Below are 23713 nucleotides of genomic sequence, written 5' to 3'. Positions count from 1 at the left end.
TCTCACCAAGATAATATATAACTGGTCCTCAAAAAACCCTGCTCCCATGATTGGACTTTTTGAGTAAGTCAAAGATGCCTCTTTCTTTTCTCCCATTGGTACCCTTTATCCCCATCACCTCATGCTATAATCTATGGTAGGCATTCCCATCTCCTCACTGAGATAGTCTGGAAAGCCAAGGATAGAATTCTCGATTCCACATTTTCAGCATCTAGTACCTAATTTGTGGGCTAGACGAATTCATAAATCTTATACATGTACAAGAGGAGTCAGGTAGGAGGAAAGATGGCCACAAAAGAAGGATGAGGATGAGGAGGATGATGATGAGGAGGAGGAGGAGAAAACAAGAAAAGAAAGAGGAGAAGGGAGGAGGAGGATGGGAAGAGGAGAAAGAAGAAAAGGAGGAGGAGGAGGGGAAGAGGAGAAAGAAAAGGAGGAGGAGGAAGAAGAGGAGGAGGAAGAAGAGGAGGAGGAGTAACCAGTCTGGGTAAAAATGAGAGACACTGACTATTGACTGAAATATTTTCATAACAATGAAAGGTGGGTGGGTAATAAAGACATAAATGATGGCAAAAGGAAACAGAATCTCAAACCTCAGTTAGATGTTGATATCACATTCATGATATTCTTAAACCTCTGCTTTGTGGTCATCTGGTTCATATTTAAACATGCTGGAAATAAGGACACCCATGGCAGTAGCTCTGATGACTAGAAAAATCTTTAAAATAAGCTATAATAGTCTCTCTCTCTCTCTCTCTCTCTCTCTCTCTCTCACTCTCTCGCACTCTCACTCTCTCTCGTTTTCCCACTATTTCACATTCTCCCTCTCTTCTTCCTTCTATCCATTTTCTCATTTTCTCTTTAGCCTACATTTTTAATCATAGTTCTGCCTCCTAAATAGACCAAAAACTAAATTTATACACCAAAAAAAGCAAAGTAGCTAAAATGTTGTAATTTTAGGGTAACGGGTTAGCATTTCACAGGTGTTTGAAAATTAAGAGTTGAGAAGGACATTTCCCTACTTACAAGTAGGAAAAATACAGTAAAAGAGTGGAGATCCACCAGGTACCTGTGTGTGATGAGGAAGATGATGGTTTCCTTCAATAATTCTGCATTATGGTTCAGTAGATTTCAAGGGCATTTGGTGTCCTGAAGACCACTGGAACTGACTGATGGTGAAGCCATCCAAATAGAAAGTAAAGTTAGATAATCCAACAGGATGTCAGTCGCATAGAAGCCACAACACTGGCCAGGAGAATGTATGGGATTTCCTAAGAAAGATGTAAAGAGTCAAGAGAAAAGATCCAGTGGCAAATTCTTTTTAAAATATGCATTATGGGGATGAGAAAAGACAGAAGAGGATGGATGTAACACTCTGGAAACAGAAGGAGAATGGAGGGCAGGTGATTTCAACAAGACTAGAGACAAGTTTCTATAGAGGTGTACATCCTTCAGTTTCTCATGGGCAGTGATAAAAGAGAATCTATTTAGCACATTTATAATTCATTAATAATGACCATAGTAGCAGTCTCTGTGGAATGGTGTTCTCCATTATGCCTCAGGATTATTCAACAGCTGTTAAAAATGCAGATGGCTGGGTCCATCCTCAGGATTTCTGATTCAACAAGTCTAGATGCAGTTGATGAATTACATTTTTCTTAAATGTTAAATGATGCTGGTGATGCTAGGCAAGAGCCATGTTTTTCTCGTATCTTTTTCGGTTAAGAATTTCACTCTCTAATCAGACTGACCTGGAACTCACTATGTAGCTCATGATAACCTAGAACATGCAGAAATCCTTGTACTTCAGTCTCCGAAGTTTTGAGATTGTTGGCACACAACGCATAGTTGCTAAAGGCAACATTTTTTTTCGGACTCATTGTTATAGTACGGAAGCTAGTAGGAAAGCTTCCGAAGCAATTAGTGTTCACTTCAGTGTTGATAAGCAATCCAGAAGATGGAGAAAGAAAGACCAGGACTTAGAGAAGGAGTCAACAGGAGGGAAGCAGAGGATATTTCATTTATGAACAAACACATGTTCTGCAAGTGTGAAGGATAGTTTGAGTGGATATGAGCTTGCTTCCAGAGCTAGAAGAATGGCTTAATAAATGTTTTCTAGGTGGAAAAAGTTGATATTCCATGCAGAAACTACTGTCTTGGGAGAACTGGGGCAATGGAATATACTGGAAGATTGTGCCAGAATAAAAGAAACTCCAATTATGATGGAATGTCACATTGATTGGGCAAGGCTCTCTGGAGAGAAATCTTCTGTGCTGCTATGAAGTGTTTGGTTTTGGACACCACTGATGCAACAGGACTTTCCAAAGCCAGGTGTCTACCGGCTCATTTGAAGTGCAGTTAAAAAGGAAGTGTGATATATATTTTACTCAGCAACTCTTCCCAGGATAGACTAATTGAGGTGATGAAGAGAATCCACCTCTTGTAGCTTACTCTCAAATTCAAGTACAGAGGAACAGCTGCCACTGGTGATATTAATAGCACCCCAGTAACAAAACACTTGACTTTCAATGTTCTGAAATTCTCCTGTGGTTATTCAATCTATTGTTTAATTTCCTCTATGTAAATTATATTTTATCATATTAGCCCATGGAGGGACTCTCCAACCCAATCTATCTCCTTTAAGAATAAACATATCAAAAAGTCTAAAGTATTTTTTAGCAAGAATAAAACATCTTTTCACAGATACCTTTATTTCAAAAACTCACCCAACTCCCATAAACACACTCATGTAGTTTAGACTCATAGATCTGTAATTAATGCCCTTTTAGTCCGTGTACCTGGTCTATTAACCACTGCTTTGATTCTAATCTCTAGGCAGGTTTACAGGCTTTATAAATTATCTATCTAATAAAGGGGGAGAATTTATCATCTTTTCCTTGATGTTTTTTTCCCTAGGATAAAATGATCCTGGAAAACAATCTTCAGAAAATATTACAAAGTAACAAATGTAATTATTGTGGGCAATTATAGTGAAAATGTCATAACTCTCCTTTGCCCTACCCCCACTTTGAGCCTTCTGCCTGAGTTTATCCTCTGCTATACTGAACAGAAGGAATGGTGGGCCCTCTACATTACAGACTCTGTTCATTACAATCATATCAGATGGGTATACAAACAGAATGAGAAATGGCTTGTATTTTTCCATCCCTACTATTAAATTTTAATACATGTAAATGTTCCAGAGTCCCTTGGAATCGTCTAGAAGGTATGTAGTCTATGCTCCAAATAGGATCCCCGTGACCTAAAAGAATGGCATTAGCTTCCAAAGATATCTAATTCCTATCCATAGAGATGCTGTGAATGAAGAGGACCCAGTTCTCAGAGGAAAAAGAAACATGAGCCTCCTATTGTCTGTTGGCATTACAGGAGGACTTCACTTCCAGCAGAAAAGGCCAGTGAGCTACCTCTGCTAAGAAAACCTACCACCAAGAGCTCATCCATTTTCTTTCTATCATATCATCTCTCCAAATGCACTGATAGAAACGCAAGTCTGTAATATGCTGATCTAGGGGAAAGCAAGTGTCTCTAAAGAAGGCCGGTTTCACTCCTGCACTTAAGCTCAGGGAGCATTGTGGGAAGAGGGGTGGGGAAGCATGAAAGCCAGAGGACCAGGTGCTTGCTGGGAGACTGTCTCCTAGTAATGTCAGAAGCTGTAGCCATAAAGTCTCAACAACATGACCACGCAGACATGAGCTAACCAAGGAAGACACCGATGCACGTACTGAACTGGATAGGGGATACCTGTGAACCTTCAATCCTGCCTGCACAAAGAACTAGAGCCGGCTGAAGAATGCTGGGAGAGGGGGAGGTGCTCTTTCCCAGGGAAGAGCACACCAACTGGTTGTCCAATGCCTTATAGTTAGCCCTGAAGACGAACATACATGTAACATTATGAGGCATTAACAGGAGATGATATGAATATAGGTATAGAGAGATATAGAAATAGATATATGCATTCAATAACAATTAGTGAAAAAGAGAAGCCATGAATTTGAAGGAGAGTGGGGAGGGGTATATGGAAGGGTTTGGAAGGAGGAAAGGAAAGGGAAAAATGTTGTAACTATATCATAATCTCAAAACTAAAAATTTTAAAAAGGAAGGCCTGTTTCATAAATTCAGTCTGGTCAAGTCACTAGTATTGATTGACTTCCTGTAGGTAGTTACAGCTCGAGGGAATCAAAGGAAAAGAGATTTTCTTCTGTCCTTCAGGATACACCTACAGCTTCTAAACTGAGATAATTTATAAAGGCCTTTAACAGGCCAGCACATCGGATGTAAGGAAAGTCCTTTGCAGGTGGCCTTTCCTCGAGTCATCCCCACTCCTAAGGGTCCTAAGGTTTACATGAAAGCTTTCTAAGACCCTCCAGGGAATGCCATTCATCCAGAGCTGGAGTGCCTGCCTATTTGCTTGTGTTGCTTTTCTGGCATTTTCCTAGAACCTTAGCTGCCACAAAGGCTGGAAAGCCCCAGACTCACCATCCAAAGAAATTTCTGCAAAAGTAACTTACCTTGTCTTTCAGGTATAAACTTGTGTTCAGACCAGACGTGCCCACGTGGGTAATCCATCTTCTCTTTATTGATTTGCCTGTGCCATCTATAGGGGGGTGTTTGCTCAGTAAATGGGATAAACAGAACAAAGTAACAATGTATCCAAACAAAATCAATGCTAAGCCACTAAGCCAAGGCTTTGTGGGACTCTCCCTCCCACCCATCTCCTGGCAAGGGAGACCTTTGAGAAGGTAAGCAGCAAGCTTATTCCAAGAGATGACTGCAGTGCTTTCTGGTTAACTAATTTCACCAATATAAACATGTCAGTAAATCTCAGCTTTTCCTCCTTGGAGATGGTTGTTAGATGTGATACGGGCCTGATGACTCCCTACCCTGGCATATAGGGGATAATGTTAATCTTTGAGTTTCTACTGGGAACTCTCTACTTCAAAATTCTGTCATCATCATCATTTTTTCTCCTAAGAGCCAGCACTAAATGGGGCCCTTTGCACATCCAAGGAATTGTGTAAGCATTGGCATTCACTGTCCCGAGTAATACTCACACTGTCTTACGTGATGGGCACCATCATCTCAGGCAAGCTTAGTCATTCACACTCACCCAGCATCTCACTCGGTTAGCAAACTAGGCAGATATACTATGAGTCAGCCTCTAGCTGAGTCTGAGAGCTCATCCCTGTATGTGGAAAATTCTATACTCACGGCACCATATTACATTCCTTAGTACATTCGTTTACAATGATATGCTCACAAAAACTATTGCCCAACCCCTCCACCACCAACAAAGTAGTATTAGCATAAAGAACACATAATTGGCGACCATTTTGGAGATGATGGCACTAAAGCTTGATGAGAGTGAACAGCTTATTATAGGTCTAACTGGAGCACAGAGACAGAATGGAGAATTCCAGCATGAGGTTCATGCTTTCTGGCCCACTGGCTGTTTTTCTCCTTTGCGTGGCTGTAGTCTGAGATTGGCTGTATAGAGACAGAAATGTGTTTGTGACAGCAGCCTAGGGGAGCTCGGATTCGCTGTGTTCTTGCACAGAGACATGGGCTGTTCTCCCTGCCAGGGAGGTGGGAGCACTCCCTGTGGGGTGGCAATCTTACAATCTTGGGAGTCAGGCTAGCTACAGTCTGGCCTCTAGGGCAGGTCAGACTAACACTGTAATTAAGAGCTGCATCTGCATAACTCTTAACTGTATCCCTCAAGCTGTTTTGTACAGACCAACATATAATTATTTACCTAATTCAGAAATCCTACGTTTGGGTTGTCAACTGATTTCCTTGCTCAAGGTCTTCAAAGGCCAAAATCACATAGGTCAGCTGGGCTCTTATCTGGACCACTAGAAAGGTAATCTGCATCCAGGCTTCTTTAGGTTGCTGACATAGTCCCAGTTGATGCCATTAGAGGGGCAAAGTCACCATCCTTGCAGGCTGCTGGTGAGAAGTCAGTCTTGACTTCTGAAAGTGAGGCATCCCAGTCCCACTTCACCTCAAAGGCAGCCATGAAGGTCACATTGTTCTTTTGCTCTCATCTCCCCTTCTGTGATGTCTCTCTTGCCTCCACCTAGAGATGGTCCTCTGGCCTCTTAACTTCTCATGTTGTTAATTTGATCCCATCTGACTCATCCGGAATGTTCTTCTGTAAGTCCTACAACCCCTGCTTCTTTCTTCGAAAGCTCTTGTATCACAGAGCCTAATTTACAAATTGGTGGCACTAAAGGGAGAACACCTTTGGGAGCAGTTCTGCCAAGCAGGAGAAATCATGGGGGCTACTGGCTTTGTTTGACTGCTGGTGTCTATTACTGTGAACAGCGTAGCTCACGGAATAGGTCTTCTGGAACCTGGATAGTCCAGGCTTCATTTTGCATCTGCACAGTGGTCCAGCCCAACATCCCTATGCCCAACAAGTGTCTTTTTATTTGAAAAAAATGTTTTAATGTTTTCCTTCCATTGTAGTGTTTTGCTTTGCTTATTTTTTTGTTCTTGTTTTATAAGATACAATCTCAGGTAGCCCGGGCTGGCCTTGAACTCTTAATCCAGCTGCTGTTTCCCAAGGGCTTGGTTTATAGCCTTATAGTGTTTTTAAAAATCCAGTTCTTTTGCCCCCTGCCACTTTCCTGGTTTGTGCTCCTGTAAAAAGCATTGGTGCTTGCTAAGTATCTGGAAACGTCTCCAAACCTTTTCACATACATCATCAATTATGGGCTTACTAACCACCCTGCAGGCCAAAAGGATGACCATCATGTTGGCAGTGATGGTGCCAGTCATTAATATTACCCTGTTTCATAACTCTTAACTCAGGAAGGTTAGTGACAGTGCCGATAGAATCAGATTCTAGAAGATGATTTTAGACACAATGGTAACAAGAAGAGCATCACCATTCCTGCCAAGCCAACCCCTCTACTTCATTCTTCCTTTTCCCCCTCATTTTTCAATTAATTAATCATTTTCATCACCCACTGTGCAGGCTCTTCACCGTCATCACATTCCATTCAGATCGTGGTGACACAGCTGGTTGCCAAAAGCTGCCCTTTCGTTCCCACTGAGGATTTACGATTGACTTCTCCCTCAGCTTCATTTGTTTCTGTCCAAGAGCTGTTACTCAGCTGCACTGAATTCATAGTCAGTGCACACAGATTCTGCAAAAAAAATGCAATCCAATTAGCACCACATGCTGGAGGTGTGACAAGTAAGAGCCCTGTCACAGAAAACCTCTGAGGCAATGGCTTCTTCCTTGAATGAACTACAAGGCAATCAAATGAAATGAAACCAAGAGCCAAGGGAAAGGCCACCAGCTCACTATAGGAAACCTACTTTGGGAGTCTGGCTAAGGAAGACATCAATGACCTTAGACAAGTGAACGACTTTAATGGGGAAATATTGAAAAACAGACTTTTTAAAAAAAAATGATGATGATGATAAAACATCTTAGTTCATTTTCAAAGTAAAAATTGATATAAACATTTTAAGTTAGAGTTCAAACTGTTGAGTTTCGTATGTCATTATGTTTTGTTCTCCTGTTTGCTGTGGCTTACCTTGTTTGAGCGTCATAGTAACACTGCCTTCATTTGGTAAGCTTCATAGTGTGCCTTCTTTTCTTGTTGTGAAACAATTGGATAAGAACTACTGTTCATAGCTCCTTTATCAAGCTACAGGATTTAGCGGTAAATTTGTCTCAAACTTGGATTTTCTTTGTGGATGGTCTTTTTGATACTGCTATAATCACATTGCTTAATGTAGATATGTTTATAGCTTCTTGATTTAATTTTGGTCATATTCCTGTATATCTAGCAATTTATCCATTCCTTTTAGATTTTTCAATTTTCAAATTTAGGCTTTCAAAGTATTTCCTGATGATTCTTTGAACTTCTTTGGACTCTTTTATAACACTAATTTTCCATCCATAACTTTATTAATTTTGTTTTCTGTGATCTTTCTTTTGGCTGAGGGTTTATCAATTTTATATATCCTTTTAATGGACTAAATTTTGTTTGACTGATTCTATGTATGATTATTTAGGGTTCCATTTCATTGATTATTTGCTACCTACTATTTGGGGACTTGGTTTGTTGTTGTTTTCCTAAAATCTGAGGGGTTCATCATTAGGTTATTTATCAGGCCTTTCAGATTATATTTAAAGTAATGTTCATAGTTACAAGTTTCCTCTTAGAGCTATTTTACCTGTATTCAGAAGGATATGATAAATTGGACATCATTTGAATTTGACTCGAGGAACTTTTAAATGTCATTCTTGATCATTTCAGTAACTTGCTGGTTATTAAGATTGCATTCCTCAGTCTCCAGGTATTTGAGTAGTTTCTGGGATTTTCTGGCTGTTGGTTTCTCATTTTATCTCACTATATACTCTTACAGTACATAAAAATTATTTGGTTCTAGTATATGTGTTCATTTTAATATAGTTTTGTAGAATGAAATATATTTTAGAGAGGATTCCATGGATTGTCAAAATAATTTCTATTCTGTATCTTTTGGTTGCAGGATGCTGAAGATACCTTTTGAGTACCTTTGGACTAAGATGTAGTTTAAGTCAGAAGTTTCTTGATGCTTTTCAGTTTGGAGGCCCTATTAAAAGATGAGACTATAATCCTTAATTATCCACTATTCTTGTCTTACTGTGTCAGTTCTTATCTGACCTGTTATGATCATTACTGCTTATTTTAGTACATTGGAAGCTTCAGTATATGTATATATAATGTGTATGAATCTCTGTCTTCTCTCTCTCTGTATGTGTGTGTGTGTGTGTGTTTCTCCTTATTACTATGTGATGGTTTTCCCTATTTCTTCTGGATATATTAATTTTGAAGTCTACTTTATCATGTATTAGAGTTGCTAAGCAGATTATTTGGGGTTTCCATTTGCTTAATAGATGGATGCCAACTCTGTAGATACCGTTGCCAGTAAGGTATTTTTCTGGAGACATTAGATTATTGGATCTTGTTTCTTTATCAAATTAGCTAATTTGCTCCTCTTTGTTGGAAGTTGAGGTATTCGATTTTAAGGTTATTATGGAGATAGTTTGCCAACTCCAGGAATGTTGCTGGTTGTTGTTCTGGTTGGCTAGATTATTGTTTGCTCTATTCTTTCTTCCTTGTATTAGATTTAAGCCCTAGCTGATGAGCTAAGTTGAGAAGTTCTATCTTTTAGAGTAGCAGTTCTCAAGCTTCCTGATGCCGCAACCCTTTATAAAAGTGCCTCATGTTGTGGTGACCCCCAGCCATAAATTATTTTTGTTGGTACTTTGTGACTGTAATTTTACTGTTATGAATTGTAATGAAAATATCTGTGTTTTCTGATGGCCTTAGGTGACCCCTATGAAAGGGTTATTCAATACCCCAAAAGGGTCATAACACACAGACTGAGAACTTCCATTTTAGAAGACCCTTGGTCCCTTGTTTTGTCATGTTTCCTATCTTTCTAGGTCTCAATTTGTACATATAATTGTTTCAATGTACCTAGTTTTGGGGAAATTTCTTATTAAAAAGTCTATTTTTCAATAAAATTTTTAATTTTTAAGCTCTCAGAAATGTATATATTATTATGTATTATACTGAACAATCCCCCTCATACTTCTCTGTTCTTCTTGAGAGCTCAGTCCTCAATGTCACTCAGATTATAAACAAGCTGCTGTAAGAGCCAAATGTAGAAGATACAAAGATACATTTAAAATTGACTAAGGTTCTTTACTACATCACCAATAGGGAAAAAAAGAACTTGAAAAAGCTATGTCAAATGTGCTCTGAAGCTAAAAGTTATTTCAGATAAATATGTAAATAATAAGTAAGAACAATAAAGGAAGGAGATGGGAAAGGAAGGAATACAGGAGAGTCGAGGTTAAATAGATAAAAAAAAGAGAGGGGAAGGGGCAAAGAATGTTATAGGGGAGAAGAAAAGAATGAAACAATAGGAAAAGCAGAAAGCAAAGCAGGTAATTTAAGCAGGGCAATGGAAAATAAAAACATGACCTTCAAAATAAAACCAAAACATTACTAACCTTAAAGAAGCTAAAGGAAAGGAAAATAGAAATGATTGCTCAATAAAAGTGAAAAAGTGCTTAAATGTAATTAGATAACCACATAAGGAAGAATTAAAAGCATAAATATTTTTAATACAATAAAGCAGGACTACTAAACTGTAGTAATAACAAAAATGAAGGTGAACCCTAAGGAACTACATAAAATGAATGTTAGCATGGCTTTTTCCTGGGCCACAGAGCCTTGGAGCCTTCCTATTGCACACAGTGTAGAGCAGGGTCAGTTGAACTTGTGGACTTTTGTCTTTCTTGCAGTGACACTGTATCAAGTCTGTATTTGACAAGTGTCTGACATTTCCCATTTCCCAGAGCTCTCTCCACTTTGATTGCTTCCTTTTTCTACATATCAGGGGTCTCTACCGCTCACAGGGAGCTCTGGGTTCTGTGAGTTAGAAAAGTTCCCTCACCTTCCCCAAACTCCTCATGCTATCCACCCCTAGGACAGCTAATCCTCTATCTACCTTGGGAATGTTTCCCAAGCTCTTTCCAAGTGTGGGGAGGAACCACAGCCCTGAAATTAATGTAGAGAAAGGACCTATCTTTGTACTTTCAGGGGCTTCTAGGTATTAACCACCTACCTGGAGGGCTGCATCTCAGAGCTCTTGGGCTACACAGTGATAGGTAGAGATTAGAGTGGTTTCAGGATACAATCCATCTGGTGACTTAGGCTGAAGGCTACCAACTCCAGTGTTACTCTTTCTTGTCACAACAACTTCGGTTTTTAGGTTATCTCCCCCACTTTCACAGCTTCTCAATAAGGTTGTCTCTGACTTTGGGACTGTGGTAGGCTAAGTTTAGGCTTCCTGGCTTGTGGTTGCCATGATTACTTAGAGCCCAGGGTAGTTCAATTTTAAACAATGGGTTCTCTCTCAAGACAGTACCCAGCCCTTGACCTTTAAATCATATACAGTGGTAAAATGGATTCCCTTACTGGTTTGGCCCGTCCCTGAGAGGGGTTGCTGTCTTACCAAAATCTACAACTTGGTTTGAGACTTGGGAAGGTTGTAGACTTGTCCTGGAGGTATGACTACCAATCTTTTCTCACCAGAGCCATCTATCTGACTTTTGAATGAGGTTTCTGCCTCTCCTCCCCCAAGCAAGAAATTCTATGGCTTGAGCTTTGTGTAACTCAGTTTTTTCATAATGTGACCTTATATGGGGTTTTTGTTGTTGTTGTTATTGTTGTTGTTGTTTGTTTTGTTTTGTGGGTGTTTTGTGTTTTTTTTAACCTTTGAGATGTTTTATCAGTACCTTTGTGAACTTCTAAAGCTCTTTCTTCCTTTCTTTCTCTTCCTTCCTTCCTTCCTTCCTTCCTTCCTTCCTTCCTTCCTTCCTTCCTTCCTTCCTTCCCTCCTTCCTTCCTTTCTTTCTTTTTTCCTTCTTNCTTCCTTCCTTTCTTTCTTTTTTCCTTCTTCCTTTCTTCCTTCCTTCCTTCCTTCCTTCCTTTCTTCCTTTCTGCCTTTCTTCCTTTCTTTCTTCAGAGTCATGTCTGTTTCTCCCTGCACTTGTCCATCTCCCAAATGGGGTAATAAGGGAGGCAGTTTCCAGTCTTGCATCTTATCCAGAAATCTCAACTACTTGCTTAAATTCTTATTTTAAAAAGGGTAAGACATGATAATAGTAGTTAGCACTTACTGCATACAAGACAACAAAGAAATACACACACACACACACACACACACACACACGAACTGAGTGTCATGATAACACCAATTTTAAAGATTAAATACTTGAGGCAAAGCATTTACAAAGGCAGAATTTGAATCTAGTCATCTGAACATTGGAGTTCAAATTCTCAATCACTGTGCCATTCTGCTTCTTTAAATCATATCATTTATGTATTATTGTTGTGTCTATTCATGTCTTTAGATATCTTTAAGCAAACTGTAAAATGGAAAGAAAAATGGAAGAGATGAGAGTGGTTTCCCTCTCCTAGGCTCTTTTAACCTAGTCTTCTTTCTTGGCTTTACAAACTTTGGCAGATTCTTTCTCTGTGAATGAGAAGGAGGACTGCATAGGGTTCTTTATGAAAGGAAAGATCTAAGGCAGATTGGGTATTCATTTCACAACTGTGCAAAAGTGCAGCTATCGCTGGACCAACTTGGCATGACAAGGCTGGATTATGCTGAGAATAGAGGAAATAGTAACAGAAGCTATAGCAGTGTGGGGGGGGCACTGCTTTCATTGAGCTAAAGAATCTCCACATACCTGGAAAAGGTCTTACTGAGCAATGTATCTATGAGGGTCTCCAGATGGGCATCTGAAGCAGTAGGCTGAGTAAGGCATTGGCCACTGAGGCTGGAGAGATGATTTAGCAGTTAAGAGCACTGGATGCTATTCAAGAAGACCTGGGTTCAATTTCCAGTGTCCACACAGCAGCTCACCACCAGCTGCAACTCCGGATCCAACCCACAGACACTACATGCATGTGGAACCCAGAAATGGGAAAACACCTATACATATAAAATTTTTAAATAATATTTAGTTTTAAAGTAAGTTGGACCAAAGTAGTTGGGCATCATCTAATCCATTGAGGACCTAACTTAAATAAAATCAAAATATTGAAAAATAACAAATAACAAATTTGCTCTCTGCTTGAGATGGCCTCCTGCCTTTAGATATCAGCACTGCTAGATCTCTGGCTTTCAGACTTACAGAGCTCCACAAGATTGCAGAGGCTAAAAAGTCCTATAGCCTGCAGTCTACAAGCAATAGCCTAGGAAATTTCATAGTCCTAGTCCAAGTATAAAGGCTATGGATCACCAGTGTTAGAGGCAGAGATAAATACCAGCTCAAAGAGAACAAAATTATCCATCTTTTACCTTCTGCATCAGGATATCAACATTTTTGATGATCTATACCAGTCATGGCCAAAGTGTTGGCACAGTCTACCCTGGGCTGTTCTGAAATCAGGCTCAGAAACATACCTAAAGTCGTGTTTGACCAGCGATCTGGACATCCTTTGGCTCAGTCAACATCACCTACATTAACCATCAAGTTCAGTAAAAGTTACACATTGTTACACAAATATTTTAATTGGAAAGATAAGTCCTGCCTGAACTCTTCAGTTAACAGGTACAGAAATCACTAAGGTATTTCCTTCTTTAGGGAATTTAGTTTCTTCTGTATCCCTCCCATGTAATCCCCTTTTATCAGCAAACACATCAATCCCTAAAACCTAGAGTCTAGTCTGGCTAATTTGGGCTGAATAATTACTCTTTGGGTCCCTTCTGTATGTGTAAAGCACAAACAGCAGCTATGCATCATACCTCACATGATGCTGTTTGGTATATGTACTCGCTCACTCAGAGAAAATACTCTGCAGTGTAGCTACTTGAGACAGCATATACATTTTGAAGTCTGGTGTGATTCTGCGCCCTCTAGTTGTTCACTGTGAACAGGACTGAGCTATTTCTATAAACTGGACTGTTAGAAGCTACATGTGCTCAGTAGTCAGAAGGACTGAGGATAATACCAATATGGAAAGCGTCTTTTATAAACCACAGTACAACACAAAAGTTGTGCATGGTAGCCAGAGTGGCACCTGTGTCCTGATACCCCAGGGCCTGGAGAACCATGGAAGTCATTTGAAAAGCACAGTGAAAGCGATGGCGCCAGCTATGTGTCTACTATCTAGTAAGGGAATGTGTGACAGGCAGGGAGTAGAATCCATGACAGCAGGTTCTCTGAACAGTCACAATGTCCCGTTGCCCCAGCCCCAAGTTAGGAACAGATAAGATGCTTCTCTGGGCTCACATTTTCTAGACACAAGATGAATAGCTAACCTCTACAAAATGTATTATTCTGTGTTTATGTGTAAAGGGCTCTCTACTTCCTTTGCTGAGCCTTCCAGGGTTGTAACCATTTGATCATTCATGAATGAGTAAATGAATATGTAACTCAAATCTGTTCCAAGATAGCAATGCTGGGGCCACTTAGTGAACCTGAACGAATGATCAGGTTCCCGACTCTCTTCTCTCCATCTGAAAAACAGGCTGTTCTGAGTGAGAGTAGTGAGAATCTGTGGAGGATATGGAGTCATCTTTATGGCTCCCGTGTTTCAGAGTGATGCTGACTTGATATATCCTTTGATCTTGCCTTCCATGTGCCACAGGATCGATAAACAAATAAGCAGGTTCCGGAGATGGTTACCTAAGAAGCCAATGAGGCTGGACAAGGAGACACTGCCAGACCTGGAAGAGAATGACTGCTACACTGCCCCTTTCAGCCAACAAAGGATCCATCAGTGAGTGTTCTGTGGGAAAGCCAGCATCTTACTAAGGATGTACAGCATGATAGAGCCTTTGCCCTGTGGGAGGGACAATGTAGAGGCCATTCCTCTTGAATCTTTTGTCCCTGTCCTTTTTTTATATATCAATTAAAGAAGACTGTAACAACAATCCTACCATCTCAGGTGGCTTAAAGTGACCCAATGTTTTTTGTTTTGATTTTATATCCATGTTTGGTAAAAAAAAAAAAAAAAAAAAATCCTTTCCACGGCCATTCAGAGACCCAGGATCTTTCTGTCTTGTGGATCTGTCAGTTCCCAGTGCTCAGAGCCCAGACAGAGGAAGTGGAGCACACCTTCCATGCTGAATAAAGGTTTCGCTTGTTTGCTTGCTTTTATCACAGTTTGCTGCTGAGTTCTCTTCTTGTTCAGTATTTCACCAAGTTATCACAGGAAGAGCTATGTTACCTGGCAGCCTACTTGCCAGCTCATCTATCAGTCTTGCAACAGTAATTTGTCACTGTGGTCACATGGGCAGGAAGAAAAAGTTGGCTGAGTAACCGCCAGGAAAGAATTGCAATGGTGATCAAGAATTACTCTGAACTTCCTAAGATTCCTTGGGGAAGGGGTAGATGATGGAAGGCAGGGTAGGTGAAGGCAGAGGAAAGCATACCAAAGGTTATAAACAACAGGAAGTGGACTCCCAGGACTCCCAAAGAAAACATTAGTCAGGTCAGCCCAGCCTACATTCAGACAGACTCTGGATTTTCTGGCTTTCCCTGTGCCCAATGTAGTGACGGCTTCAGTAAATATGACTTACCTGAGAGACAGAAAGGGCTGACAAATTCTTTTTAAAAAATGGATTGCCAATTTTGATTACTTTAAAAAAATGTAAACCAAATGACAGTTGTCAAGAGGTGCAGGGACTGCACAGTGAATGCATGTTTAGCAACAGAAAAATCAATTAAACTGCGGGAGCAAAGGAGAGAAGAAAAACAAAGCATAGATAGATGGTCTGCATCAAAATGTGTCTTGCTGGGAAAGATCAATGCAATACAATGGAAGCCATGGGAAAGCCTGTGAAACAGGCAAGCCCTGCATCCCCACAGGTCTGATTGATACCAACCCAGCCTCATTACTTGAACATATAAAACATGAAGATCATAGCCCCAAAGCCTCCATGGAAATCAGTGATCAGATGGTACTCAATATTAATCCAGAGATCAAGATCTCTGGTAATTTTTTCAAGGAGATGAAAGCTGGCATGTTTTTGCTTTATTTTAAATCCTGGAAGGTCTTTTAGACTAGTAATTGTTGTTTTAATCCTTCATGAGTGGAGACTGCTTTGCTGCCACATTTTGCCTTTGCTTCTTAGCTGACTGAAAGCATGCATGGCACAGTGTAGAAGGAGCTCAAAGTTTTGGGATAATGGGTACAAGCATGGATAGATGAGTGAATAGATGGATAGATGTGTAGATGGAAGGATAGAGTGAATAAGTGGATGGATGGATGGATGGATGGATGGATGGATGGATGGATGGATGGATGGATGGATGGATGGGGTAATTAGTGAACTATATGGACTATGGAAGTTTTAGGTTACTTTAAGGGAATGGAAAGTATGCTACCAAGTCTTCTCACCTGCATGTTCCTTATATCCTTGTGTTGGATAATGCTATTCACCAAGTCTCGAAAACTTAGAAGCATCTAGATACAAATCAGTATTACTAGAGATCATACTTGAGAATAATATGTTGGTAAGTGTCTTAGTCAGGGTTTCTATTCCTGCACAAACATCATGACCAAGAAGCAGTTGAGGAGGAAAGGGTTTGTTCAGCTTACACTTTCCACGTTGCTGTTGATCACCAAAGGATGCAGGACTGGAACTCAAGCAGGTCAGGAAGCAGGAGCTGATGCAGAGGCAATGGAGGGATGTTCTTAACTGGCTTGCCTCCACTGGTTTCTCAGCCTGTTCTCTTATAGTACCCAAGACTACCAGTCCAGTGATGGTCCCACCCACAAGGGGCCCTTCCCCCTTGATCATTAATTGAGAAAATTCCCCACAGCTGGATCTCATGGAGACACTTCCCCAACTGAAGCTCCTTTCTCTGGGATAACTCTAGCCTGTGTCAAGTAGACACACAAAACCAGCCCAGTACAGTAAGTATTTTTAAATATGTAACAATTAAAGTATGAGAGTATATGATGATAGTAGTACTCCATAGTCTCACATATTTGAGAAGCCTTTGACACATTTGTAAATCAAGTCAGTGGATGAATATTAGTACAGCAGTCACTAATTTAATGTCTTCACCTTTCTAGTCATTATCTGAGTATATACCAAATAACACAGTCTTGACTGTAGCCTGGTAATATATACTCTGGGTTAAACAATTGCAACTAGCCCAGTAGGTACATCTTAAAAGGGAATGACACTGCTCCAGATTTGGAAAGATATTGGCAAGTGATGGAAGTTGACTACAAAGAAAATGATTCACTAGACCATCTAGGTAAAAAAGAAAATATATTCTAAGAAGATGAGAGGGTCATATAGGAAAGAGCACAGTCATTAAACATAGTGGAGTGTTTGGGAAACCACAAGTAGGTTTCTGTAAGTATTTATGAGAATATGATTATAGGTTACACAGAGGGTCCAGCATTGATGTTTAAAAATGGGGACCAACTTGCTGAAGATGAGACTTGAAGGAGGACAACTGAAGAAAAAAAGGAGAGAGGCAGCTGAAATAAACATAAGGAGCAGAGTTCAGGAGAACCAAGAGAACAGAAGCATTTATTATCATGCCAATGGAACATAAAAAAATTAAACATGGTCCTGGAGTATTATGGGTGATGAGAATTTCTTTTTGTTTAAAAATCGTTGTGCCACATGGGTAACATCCCTTGGATGGGTATGTAAAAGTGAGATGTGAAGAATGTTGGCTGCCAACTTGGAAACACTTACCGGTATAATTAGAGAACAAAACTCCCTAAAGATGTTTTGAGGATGATATTAATGAGCTTAATTTAATCAGAAATAGCTGTTTAATGAGTTCTGGGAGCTGTTGCATGATCCCAGTTTTCCCCATGCATACCAAGAACTCACGTGATATGTTGACTTTGCAGAACTTTCTCATTGTGTTCATGCTGGAGTCAAATAGAATGATGGGAATTGTGATCATGAATGTGGCATATAAAGTACAACTGGAAGTTTAATGACTCATGATCAAAATAGGAAAGTGTCTTGAAAATCAAGCACCCTTTCAATAATTCCCTCATCTGTCTCCTATACACGTGCTTTAGCCGTGCTGAGCTCTGACCTCCTTAAGTCACCTTCTACTTTTCTGTTCCCTCCTACACTTGTTCTTCCTTCTACCTGGAGTAACCTTTCTCTTAGATCTTTCACGATCTACCAAAGGCATTTCTCCCAGAAAACTTTCTATGGGATCTACTGTTGATTCTGAGTATGCTGCAATCTTCCATGTCTTGGTGACCTCTTTCTTTTCCTTGGTTAGTATGGTATGTTTTCATTGCTTTCTCTCAAACTGCCAGTCCCACCATTTTCAAGTCCCATAGTAAATGCTTACTGTGATTTGTTCAGTGAGAAAAATAACTGAATACATAAAACTGATAACAGAATGTGTGGTTGAGGGACAGGTGCTCTGGAATCAGCAGACTGCACACTCACCTCAAGCCAGGTTCAAGTCTCTTCTCCACATGGACTGCCTCTATCATCCCCTGTGTCAGCAAATGGCACCTATGCTTATTCAGTTGTTGACAGTCAATATCATATTCACTGTAAACTCATATGATAAATTGATAAGTACATCCAATAGCCTCTTTCATAGCTCTTGTGAGTCAGCCTGTGGATTATTTCTAACTATACTCATCCCACTGTGAACAGCAGAGTGTGCAGAAACAGCTTGTGCTTGTTCACCGTCCTCTCCAATCCCTCTTTCCCGTTACTCTCTCAGGCTTTGGTAACCACCATTTGACTCTCAGGTTTCTTTAGATTCTTAATATATAACATGGTTGTGAATTGTTCCAAGTTTCAGAGCTCAGCATCTATGTTTCTTCCTAGAGAAGCCACCCTGACCCCTTTCCTTTCTGTCAGTCATTCTTAAGATCGGATATAGTTGTTCTATCCTCTTTCAGAAACCTATTTTTAGAAACCATAGGAATCTGGTTTGACTGTGGTAGAAAAGTCCATTTAAGCATTAATTTATTCCTCTTCACCTCTTTCCTGGGGATGTTGCTCTGCTTAAGTAGCCCGCTGCCCTTTATTCTGAAAATGGCATTAGCAGAAACATCCTTGAGACAATTGCTTTGTAAGGTCAATACCTATAATAAAGGTTTTCTGTGGGTACTAGATTTGAAAAAGGAGATGAGAGTCCTGTTACTTTTTATAATGTACATGCAAGGAGTTTTTCAGGAAATGGATCTATTTTTGAATTGCCCTTTAAAGAGTATGCTAGGTGTAGATAGGAATATTTCCCCATTTTTCCTTATGTTTACCATTACCAGCATTGATACATTTCTTTAGTTTGTATCCTCTTAGAGTTAGGAGCAATCAGGTACAAATTATAAACTAGTACAATGCACAAGACTAAAATCTCCACAAAGAACTATTCACCACACAAATTGTTGGATATTCATGTTGAACTGTCACCTTCAAAGACTACAGCGATCTATTTTCTCATTTCAACCAATGAGATCAGTGCTAATTTGGTATATCTATGATATGCAATTCCTACATAGGAGCAAGAGGACAGGAACTGGGCCAGAGAGCCTAGCTTCACAGGATCCAAACCCTGGAATCAATGATATTTGAATAAGTCTTCAGGAATTCTTTACCTCCATTTTTCTCCTGATTTAAAATGTGGGTAATGGCCAAACCTAGCTCATAATCACAGAGATAAAATCAAAGTATTTCAGGATACTCTGGAGCAGATCTATTTCTTGTCACTTACTAACTTCTAGAGGCTGTGGCATTCCTAATTTATGCCCTTCCCCGTCAAGCATTACATCATTTTGCCCTTGATTCTGTTATCACATCTTCTTCTCTGATATTTGTCCTCCTTTTCCATTTCTAGGTATCTCTGTGATTACATTAGGCCCACTTGGAAAATTCAGAAAAATATCCCTGTCTTAGTCTGCTTTATATTGTAGTAACAAGATAACTGAGACTGGGATCTGTGTGAAAAAAAAAAAAAAGATATTCATTTAGCTCACAGTTCTAGAAATCCAAGACCTAGAGTTGGCTTCCAGTCAAGCATATCTTAGTAGTAGAGTAATATGTAGACACATGGTAGTAGAGAAAACTCCAGTTAGTGGAGAAAGAACAGGTTTGCTCTTTTGTAACAACATACTCTTGTAAAAACCATTCCACTCCTACTTCTCAAGACCTCCTCTAAAAGGCTCAGACACTTTTTAATATCATTACATTGGTTTTCAAACCCCACTTAAACCTCAGCCTTCAAGTCAGCCCATGAACAGCCCTCAATTCTATCTGCAACATAATTCCTCTTTGCCATACAGATTGATGCATTTACAAATTCTAGGGATCGGGATGCAAACATATTTGGAGTGCCACTGCCCAGCCTTGCATAGCTATATATTTGCCAGTCCACAAAATTCCAAGGTTTTGGGATAGAGGATAAGGTTGGTGGCAGCAGTTGTGGGACCCATAGGCCAGGGGTATGGTGAGGGTGCTTGGGAGACTGTCTGACTTGAACTTAAATAGAATCACTTCAAATGAACTTTGTCCTCAGTATTCCATATGTGTTCATCTGTATTAGTACTACATTGCGAGTTGTCTCTTAAATCTTCACAGCATAGATATCTGAATATATTGATTGCTAGAGCAAATACTTTCTGCTGTAATTTTCCTTTCAGGGCATTTGGAGTTTTTCTCTTCTTTTCATCAATCTAAAGTCTTAGGAGAATCCTTTAGGCAATGAGATACAAGATTGATTTCAGTAGGATTAATGTTCTTTTGGTACCCTAGTGACACAGAGCAGTCTCTGGACACTTGTATTATTGCAATTCCTTTCTGGCATTAGGATCCTCGATATGCATGCTATTGAGGTTGCTCTGCAGAGGCACAGGGGATGTCGTTGTGCTCTTGAAAGTTTTAAGCTGACACGACAGTGAAACAAGCTATAAGGCCTAAGGCTTGTGCTTCTGAAAATCATGTGATTCCTTTCAAGTGGGGCCTAAAGACATAAACTTAAGTTTAAGGATCAAAGATATCATCTAATCATATAGGAAAAGCAAAGCTTTGGGCAGCTGGGGGTTCTGAAGATAGGTGAATTATCTTAATGTTTGAGAAACCTTCTGTTTTTGTGTTTTATGAGTCTATTTTTTCTAACATGACATTTTAATTAGCTCCTTGAGGATTTCACACAATACACCCCGATCACATTTACACACAGCCCCCCCCAAAACAAAACAAAACAAAACAAAACAAAACAAAACAAAACAAAAAACCAACCAAACAAAAACTCATCCACTTAGTTTTATCTACATACTCACGGGAGCATGGTAAAACTCTCAGTGGCTTGCTACTTAAATAGAGTTGAGTCCTTCCTCTCCTTTACCCCTGCTTGAAACCATCTATTGTGCACAGAAACCCTTCAGCATCCTATCACAGCTCATGTCTCTAGCTACATATGTAGCAGAAGATGGCCTAGTCGGCCATCACTGGGAAGAGAAGCCCCTTGGTGTTGCAAACTTTATATGCCCCAATACAGGGAAATGTCAGGGCCAAGAAGCAGGAGTGGGTAGGTAGGGGAGCAGGGTGGAAGGAGGGCATAGAGAACTTTCAGGATAGCATTTGAAATGTATATAAAGAAAATAGCTAATAAATAAATAAATGTGAAAAAAACTATCAAATCTTTCTCTTGTTCATCACTTTGTCTGCTCCTCAATTAGATATTACTTTCAAACATAGGTGCTTCTTTCTACACACTAACTTTACTTTCAATTGTGTGGGATTAAAAGTTTATAGTTAGGGTATATTTGTATTCTAGTAGCCATGTTGCTCCTCATCTCTCTTGCTCTCCTGGTTGTCCTCACAGATACATTTGCCTACTATGCTTATGTCACAGATCATTTACAAAACAATAGCCACTGATGCATGCAACACCTTTGCACATTTAGGAGGCAACCTCCTTCCTCCCAGATTCTCAGATCAGTGAGGGCAAGATTGTAATAAACATGCCTGGTCGCTTTGGCCATATACTACCATACCAAGTACTAAGTGATACCCATGATGAAGTATTGCTTTCTTGTTTAACATCTTTCAATGCCTTTCCTGGGACTTCAGAATGAAGCTCAAAGTTCTTAACATGACATAGAAAGTTGCTTTTTCAGTTTCTTACTCTCTTCCCTCAATTTTCAATGGTATACACTTTTTTCAATATAGACATAGAAGTTTTCTAAATATTCACTGGATATTGATCCTTCCTGTAAGGTACTCTCTTCTTTCTGATGCAATATTTTCTCTTCAGCAAAGACTTCATGTGTCATCTTCTTTATGAAATGTCTTATGTCTCATGCACATGCTATTAGCCTTCTGAGCTCATTGGCATTTGTAAATGATTATTATGAATCTGATTATATTGGACCACAATTATGTGTGTCTGTGTCTGGAGAGTGGACAAAGTACAATGCAGCATCCAGAGTAATTACAAAGATGTTCCAGTGTTTTATCTGCATTTCTCAAGAGATATAAAGGACAACCTTGGAAGGATAGCTGTCCTTCCAAGGCAGCTATTTCTATTTTTAAATAGTTTATTTAATTTGTATTATATTTTAAATTTTTTGACCTTTTATTATACAAAATCTTACAAAACTTTGATAAAGATAACAGTTTAGCACAGAGCATCTGACCTGTCAGATTCATATTGTCCTGTATACCACCCATCTGTGACAGAAAGCACCCACTGGCCAGAGGCTGTGTGAAATACATTCAAAATGCTCTACAGCTTTTCTTAAGAACCATTTATAATCCCTTTCCCTCCTTCATGCCCTCCCTTCTTTGGGCATGTCTTTTCCTTATCTCTGACACGAATACCCTTCTATGCCAACCTTCTTTCTTCCAGCCTTCAGCCTTCCTTCTTCCTTTATTGTTCCTCCTGACCCACAAGTCTCATTCATTTTTCTCCTTCTTCATTTTATTGATTGATATGGCTTTTCCACCAGGGGGCGGGGAGGGGGATCCATCCTTTTTAGGCTGTAAGTCATAGGAATATCTTCTCTGGGTTAAAGGTTGACTCGGTCAGGTTCCACTAGGTTCTGCTGCAGGAAATGATAAGATTCTAACCTCAGTGGGCTCTCCCAATTATTGTTTCTTCCTCACATAATGGATTAGCTGAGACTCAGGTGTGGCTTGCTTCAAATGTCATTTTTATTACAATGCCTGACTGAAGAAGCAATCTGCACCTCAGACATGCATTTTCGTGGCAAAGAGCAATATCATGGTGTCACTTCAACTCATGGTCCATAAGGCAAAACAAGTGTTATGGCCAAGGATGGTATAAATGAGGCAAGGAATTGCACTCTCCCTTTAGGAAAGAGGATTACAAGTCACAGCACATGTGACTGTCATGAGAAAAAGCAATGCACTGGGGATCAGAATATTCATAGAATGTCCCAAGTTAATTACTGCTGCCTTGTCACACTTATATAATGCCTTAGTCTGTGACCCCTTTTAGGGTTCAGATGATGTCATAGATAATTTTTTCTGTTTTTTACCTCCTAGTGTAATTTAGGAAAAAGGAACTTAAACAGAAGAGAGAAAAGTTCTCTAAGGTAGAAATTAGACTTTCAATCAGGATAGTTCAGAATTCAGCATTAGGAATGACTAGTCCTGCTGGCTCTTACCTGTAATTCCAGGACCTGGGAAGAAGAGTGAGGAAAGAATAGTGTGAGTTTGATATCAGCCTGGGCTACAGAAGGAGACTGTCTCCACATGTAGCTAGATAAAGAGACAAACAATAATAGAATCCAGCAACCACCTTTAGATTGTCTGTGTTCTATTAGATTAGCAAGAAGGAAGGGTGAGCGAGATGCTGCTCATGTGGTTTCTGACTTAGAAGTGAAAGAGAAAACACATTTGTCCCTTGAGAATTTCTTCTCATAGCTTCCTATAACATTGGTATTCTACTCAGGAAGAGGGAGCACGGTGATTTACAAGATAGATGTTAATGTGGGGAGTGGAGCAGATTCAGTATCACAAAAGAAACACTGAGGTCACACAAATAATAACTGTAGGAATTGAAGCCACAACTGACCCTAAGGTTCATGGTGTGTGTGTGTGTGTGTGTGTGTGTGTGTGTGTGTGTGTGTGAGAGAGAGAGAGAGAGAGAGAGAGAGAGAGAGAGAGAGAGAGAGAGAGACTG

The 23713-nt window shown here is 39.8% G+C and overlaps 1 protein-coding gene across 7 annotated transcripts in view; it reads left to right on the top strand.

The window, feature by feature from the left end:
• Ano4 (anoctamin 4) overlaps nucleotides 1-23713 on the top strand; it is a 374740-nt gene that overhangs the window by 249420 nt on the left and 101607 nt on the right. For all 7 annotated transcript variants that reach the window (XM_021174227.2, XM_029482964.1, XM_029482962.1 and 4 more), the window contains one exon: nucleotides 14199-14330. In XM_021174227.2, coding sequence (XP_021029886.1) covers nucleotides 14199-14330 — 132 coding nt within the window. The remainder of the gene's footprint in view (nucleotides 1-14198; nucleotides 14331-23713) is intronic.

This window comes from Mus caroli, chromosome 10, assembly GCF_900094665.2.
Source record: "Mus caroli chromosome 10, CAROLI_EIJ_v1.1, whole genome shotgun sequence".
Taxonomy (NCBI): domain Eukaryota; kingdom Metazoa; phylum Chordata; class Mammalia; order Rodentia; family Muridae; genus Mus; species Mus caroli.
The sequence above is the reverse complement of the archived record's forward strand: the minus strand, read 5'-3'. Positions and strand labels throughout refer to the sequence as shown.